General features: G+C 45.1%; 1 protein-coding gene across 1 annotated transcript in view; it reads right to left on the reverse strand.

Moving 5' to 3' along the window:
• Positions 1 to 6,921, reverse strand: part of Nfya (nuclear transcription factor Y subunit alpha) — a 25,976-nt gene that overhangs the window by 4,298 nt on the left and 14,757 nt on the right. The window contains exons 5-8 of the mRNA XM_023720108.1: positions 3,528 to 3,659; positions 3,278 to 3,383; positions 2,109 to 2,275; positions 262 to 435 (exon numbers count right to left, since the gene is read on the reverse strand). Of these exons, the coding sequence (XP_023575876.1) occupies positions 262 to 435; positions 2,109 to 2,275; positions 3,278 to 3,383; positions 3,528 to 3,659 (579 nt within the window). The remainder of the gene's footprint in view (positions 1 to 261; positions 436 to 2,108; positions 2,276 to 3,277; positions 3,384 to 3,527; positions 3,660 to 6,921) is intronic.

Genomic DNA, 6,921 nt, shown 5'->3' on the forward strand with positions numbered 1-6,921 from the left:
AAATAAATAAATAAATAAATAAATAAATGATTTTAAAAGATAAAAAAAGTACAGAGCTCATTAAAAAAAAAAAAATTAAGCCACTAGTTTTTGTGGATGCTACAGCTGAAGCCACACACACAGCAATAGCAACTGCCAACTACTGTCAACCACAAGCCTAGCTTCAGCTGTTTGCAAGTATTCTAGCTAACACACCCCGTGAAAGGCGTCTGGGAAGCAGAGCCCCGCCACGCCGTTCCTGGGCCACAGCAGCACACCTACCCTTCTTTCCTTTGGAATCTTCCCTTCTGCCTCTAGTTTGGCCCGGGCCTGCCTCCTCTTAAGGATGCGGTGGTACTGCTTGGCGTTCACATAGAGGGGCTCCTCCTCCAGCATCTCTGCCCCAGGCAGTGGGATTCTTTGGATAGCAGGCACCGAGCCAGCTCCAGGTACCATCTGTGGGAGAGGAAAGCAGAGCTCGTGACTGGTGCACGCTATGGACACAGCCCATGTCTTGGTGTCTTCTGATGGCCACAAAAACAGCTCATAGAATACTTGATTAAATAGAGAATCCTGGAAAACATTTACATTATGCCTGAATTTTAAACAGACACACCAGAAGATGATGTCACTGGGGCTCAGGAGCCACTGAAAGTGACTTACTTTGTCCGTCTATGGCTTCCTTTCCTAGGTATATCTGCTGCTGCACAGTGACCAGAAACAGGAGCCAGCAGACTACAGCACAACATGAAGGCAGGTGGAAGACCAACTTACTGAATGCCTGCCACTACAGGACCAAGTTAGTTAACTTTTCCCTTTTTTTTCATACCAGGGATCGAACTTAAGACCTTGCACTTGCCAGGCAGGCACCTACGCTGCTGAACTATATCCATAGCCCTAATTAACTTTCTATGTGGCACAACCCTAACTTTTTAAAAAAGCATTTATTCATTTGGTACAGGGTCTCGTGACGCAGCTCAGGCTTCCAGGGATCCTTCTGCCTCAGCCTCCCCAGTGCTGGGATTGTTAAGTGTGAGCCACTATGCTTGGTTTCAGTGGCCAGAATGGCAGCAAGGCATGCAGTACTGGGGATCGAACCCAGGTCTTTGCACTTGCCAGGCAGGTGCTTAGACCGCTGCTCTATTTCCCTGGCCCCACAAGCCTAACTTTTCTAAGCACACAATCCCCCACTGTAGACTATGCACCAGGTCACAGGCTCTTGAATACCACCCGGCCCCTTGGCAACTGCAGCCACTCTGAATGATAATGTTGATTCTTCGGGTTTTCTCCAGTTCTGCAGAGCTCTACGGCTCATTCGTAAGCCATCCACCTTAGCCTCTGGGCACTCACATCCTATTTTGAAGGGATTCAGCTTCTACACATAGCACCCAACTCTCCTTAACTGCTTAATAATTATATCACATGTCTCTTTTCTCTGCTGATTAATCTGTTAATTACCTGTTTCATCCAACAGAGGCAACACACATCCCATTTCCCAAACATCAGTAGCTCATTTTCCCCTTGTTAGCCGAATTCTGATAGTATAAAATTAGTTACGCTGTTTTCTCCACTGCTGTCCCCAGCACAGATAACCTCCAGCACACAGCAGGTGCATCTAACAATTACAGGTCGGTGCAATCTTACTATACAAGTGAACCTCTCTGAGTGATTTAAAGACTAATTTTAATTTTAAGATATCAAACATTGTAGCCAAGTTTTAGAAGATAAAGGTATAAAGTTTTGACATACAACATACTGCTATTACTGGTCCTTTTATATTAATATAAATATACACATGCACATATATAATTTGAATCTCTGGAAACTTAAACTGTGCTGTCAACTTTGGAAAAAGTAATCCCAGTTTACTGTGTTGAGGTAGCACTGTACAGAAATTAACAGCCATACTAGTCTAGAAATGTTAAACTTGTTTTTTTTCCCATTTGTACAGGGGTAACATACTGCATTAAATAGGTGAGGTCTTATATCTTCATGGTTTTGATTACAGAAACTAATAAAGTGTTCTCTAAATAATAATAAAAAAAGATGGTAAGTTCAAGAAATTTGTAAAGACAAATGCATGCCAAACTCAGGTACAGAACAGCAAGTTGAGCCATCTGACTCCTTACCATGACCATTCCTCCCGAGTTGACCACGTTGCCGGCCACTGGCAGTGTCACGGTGACAGTTCCTTGGCCACTGCTGGTTGTGTTGGTGTTGGCTCCTGTCTGTACAATCTGCGCTCCTGCCAGACTGGCTGCTGGGATGGTGATCATGCCTGAAACAGGGACTGTGACTTTAAGAAAATAAAACATAAACAGGCACACAAAACAGGAAGAAGGGAACACAGTTAGTCCCTCTTCTGTCTGGCACACCCTCATCAATCCCAGAAAAACTAGCAGAGAAAAATCCCCGCTTCTGCACTCTGGCTTACATACAAAACTCTGGGAGTCAATCTTTGACATTTCTACCAACTGTCTAGGATGCAGTTTGGAGTAAGTCCTTCCTTGGAATGAACCGATTACACTTCTCTAAAGAAGTGGAGAAAGTGTCCATGGGCCCAATGACCGCTGTACCCACTGCTCACATGTGCGGGAACATTCTGCTCCAGGAAACAGGTTTTATAAATGTATGTTTATCCCAAATTGACAATGAGCCGAGGACAGGAATCAAACTTAAAATGCTCTTTTTTGGGGGAAGTACTGAACTCAGGACCTTGTACTTGTCAGGCAGGCAACTGTGCCGCTGAGCTAAATCCCCAGCCCTGAAATTTAAAATGAAACCCGTAAGTCAGGCCCCTGCTCATTAACAGCATTGTTTGAGGACTTGTACATCCTCCTGCTTGAGCTCTCTGGGTCTTACACACTGCAAAATCTTCATCCCAAGTGAAACCTTTGGTCATGGAATCTAAGTGCAATGGCCTTAACCCAGAAAATAAAACATGAGTAGCAACAGCACTGCAAAATGCCAACTTGATTACTGGTGTCTTTCTCCTTTTACTAATGAAGAAATTCCAGTTTCAATCTTTTATTTAGAATGATTTTGACCTTGAAACATCATAATCTCTTGGGTGGTCTTTTAGCTACCACTGAAAGAATGTCACTCTACAAATGGAGACAGCACTGGTCATGGCATGGGGATGAGGAACCAACCATCAATGCAGTGAGAGAAAATCTTTTTTTAGTGGGGCAGTTTAAAAAAATTACGTACAACTTATAGCTAAAGCTGGGAAGCACTTGCAGTTGCTTGGGACAAACAAATACTCAACAAATCCCTGGAAGGCTCAGGGTCCGCACACCTTGCTGCAGAATGGTGCCGTCTGCGTTGACCGGCTGATAGACGATGGTCTGCCCTTCGGCGGTCTGCGCCACCTGCTGCCCCTGCACGGCGATCTGCTGCTGTGTCTGTGGGCAGTGGATGGGAAGTGGGTGAGCACTGCCGCAGTGCGCATACGCAGAGACAGCTGTGGGGCAAGGCCTTGAGCCCAGAACCTCCTGGAGGAGAGCCAGACCCGCCCCCCACCTGGGCTCTGCCATGCAGTGGGGTACCTGTGTCTGGCCGGCTGTGACCGCCGTCTGGGGCTGCTGGATGATGATCTGCTGGGTCTGGCCCTGCTGGCCCTGCACCTGCACGGCCTGCCCGCCCTGGATCTGGATCTGGCCGGGCGGGACCAGCTGGATCTACAGGAGACAGCAAGGACCTGCTCAGGCTGCCTGCCTGCCCCCACTCCCTGCATGTTAGTCACACCAACTCCTCCAGAGAGCAAGGTCCTTGGGTGGCCAGGGTGGGAGTCCTGCCCTTAGTTATGAACTGGGGGCAACCTGCACTCCACTTCCAGAACGGTTCAGGGCCTTCTGAACAGTCTGGGAATCCATGTTTCACTGACAGTGGGGGCTATTTTAAAACATATGCTTACTTAGAAACACATCCTGAAAGACTTTAACAGGTGAAGCATTAGACACATGTGCACATGCTACACACACATACGTAGGTATGTATACAAAACATACTCCTGCAAATCAAATGTTAACTGAGGTCTTGAGATCTTGAAGAGGGTCTAGAGGCACCAGGCGAAGGAACTCAGCTCAGCTGTGCTAGGAGTCCCGGCCCAAGATTTTCCTTTGAAGCCATTAATGTCTAGGAGCACGTGTCCCGCAACAGCAGTAACTCTCAACACGTCAGGCTGCATCTCTCTTCTCCCCGACCCAAGAACCCTCCTCCCCAGGGCTCAGGAACATCTTCGTGGCTTGCCAGGCTGCAGCCTGAGCTTCCCCTGTGGTGCCCAAGCAAACCCCAGAAGGCAAAAGGGAAAGGGAGTGATTCTGTGGTATCCAAAACTATTTTGTTTCTTATTTTAATGGCTGTGGCCACCATGAGGCAGGTGTATCATTGGAAACATGAAAAGCTGGAGAAATGTTTCTTTGAAATTTTGTAACCTGCAGAACTATTAACGAAGTACTTTAACAACAGATTTTACAGAACTATGCTTTCAGGAGACTATGGGATTGTTTTCTTTTTTAAAGATCAAGAGCGAGAGCATTCAAATTTCTTGTATGCTATTTTTAAGAATCATCCTGAGTTGAGAGCACGCAGGCACTAAGTACCTCTACCCCACAGCGCACCTCCTATTTCCTTGACCATTCACTCACTGAATCAATAGGTTTTCTTTCCTCAATGAGCCAAATCCCTTGCCCTAAACAACTTGTAGTTGTAGGGGCACTTTTAGGAAGACATACCTACAGTCCTTATCCCTGCATCATTTTTTTGGTGTTCTACGGTTTCACCGTACAGCCTAAAGATCTTACATCTAAATTCACACGCAAAATTTTGCACATGCTATGGTTGATCCATGGTGTCAACTGGAGGAGTCTAGAAGCTTAAGAAACTCAGCATCCCGGGGTGAAAAGGACATGCCCTAACCCTCTAGGATGTTGTTCATTGTGTCCACTTGAGTAGAGTCCCCTACCCAGCAGCCTGCTTACAGTATAAGGGGGGAAAGAGGCCTACTCGTCCTCCTTTTTTGCTCTTGCTGTCTTCTGCCGCCTTGAAATATCACCCCTGTGCCATGCCACTCTGCCTTGGAGCCAGCTGATTACAGACTGAAATCGCCACTAACTGAGCTCAATAAACCTTTCCTGCCTTAAATAACCAAGACAACATACTAGACATCTGCCCTTTTCAGGGGGGATAGGCTTCACTGGAATTCTAAAGTGGAAGAAGAATCCAAAAAAGGCTGAGAAGCATTCTTCTCTTAAAAAGTGGCCATTCAAGCTAGGGACACAGGCACACGGCTGTAATCTCAGCAGCGGGGGAGGCTGAGGCAGGAGGGCGCCGAGTCTGAGACCAGCCTGGTTAGTTTAGTGAGACTCTGTCTGAAATTAAAACATAAAATGTAATTTTGTAGTAAGGACTGGGGTTCAATCCCCAGGACTGGGTGGGTGGGGAGGAAGGTTATTCAATGAACAGTGACAAGAAGCACCGTCATATACAAAGGATTACAGACTCAAGCTTTCTATGGGAAACAGGGATTTTACAGCTTTATATAATTTTTCCCAGTTGATTCCTTACTCTTACTTGGAGGCAGAGAAATGTAACAAGTTCTCTCACAGCAGAAAAAATAACGTCACTAAACCAAGGACTTCAGAGCTGGAATGAACTACAGGTACCACCTGATAGAAATTGCATTTGTGGATAAAAAACAGACATGTGATGAGCCAAATTAGGAAAGCTTGTCTGACAGCAGGATGGCAAGCAAAATCCAGGTGCCGCACCCACAGTACCCTGTCCCACCCCTGCCCCGACCTGCCACTGGACAACAGTGGGGAAGGCAGTGACAGAAGGGTTGGAGCGGAGGCAGAGAGGATGGCAGCATGAAACAGCACCATGAAATGGAGAAAAGCACGCTGAAAATATATTTAAGCCTCATGCATTTATGCATGAGGAAATGTGCAAGCTATTTTTAATCTCAACTACATCCCCCAGAAACCCTCACTGAGAAACTGCTCTAAGAACACAATGAAAAATAAAACTACTGTGCCCAAATGTTTACAGTAACTTCACCCACAAAAGCAAAACTGAATAAACCCTTAAATGTTTTATGAATTAAAAATTCAGATTCATTGAGCTGATTGAATATCATGATGAAAATAAAAATGGTAACTAAAAACTGTGGAAATAAATTGTATTTTTTAAAAAAGCAAAATCTCCATGCACAGTACAATTACGAACAAATACTATGCATAAAATTACAAGGGAAAATTACAAATTTATTTTATCAGTAGCATCATCATGGGTGACTTATTCTTAGCTTATTAAATTTCTTCATGAAAACTAAGACACTATTATAACTGTGGTAACTACCAACACAATAATCAGAGGTAGTAAAAGTTAATAGCTCTCTCTCATATCTTTTTTTTCTAGACTCAAACATACACAACCAAGGGGAACTGGTTATAAATTATAAAGACGAGATTGTAGCCTATACCTGCAAATTATTATTATTATTTAATACATTTGGTTGTTGAAGTATCTCACTACGCAGCTCCGACTTATAGTGATCCTCTTGTTTGCAGCCTCCCCAGTAATTTTTTTTTTTTAAATAAGATTTAGAGCAATTTTTTTTCATTTATTTATTTATTTATTTATTTGTGTGCGTGCGTGCGTGCGTGTGTGGCCAGCTCAGCCCACCAGGGGGCGGGGCTGGCTGGCATGTGGTGCTGGGGGATTGAACCGCGGTCCCTATGCATTGCCAAGCTTGTTTCAAGTAGGTGCTTTAGATCACTGAGCCATCTCTCCAGCCCCTCCCCAGTAATTTATATGGAGATAAATATTTACCACTACACTCAGACTTGGTAGCCAGCTCAGCCCACCCTGGGGGGGAGGCCAGTGCTGCCACGGTCCCTGCGCTTGCCTGAGCTTGCTTAAGCAGGTGCTTTAGTCTAA

This window comes from Octodon degus, unplaced genomic scaffold (assembly GCF_000260255.1).
Source record: "Octodon degus isolate 3935 unplaced genomic scaffold, OctDeg1.0 scaffold00005, whole genome shotgun sequence".
In the NCBI taxonomy this organism is placed as follows: Eukaryota; Metazoa; Chordata; class Mammalia; order Rodentia; family Octodontidae; genus Octodon; species Octodon degus.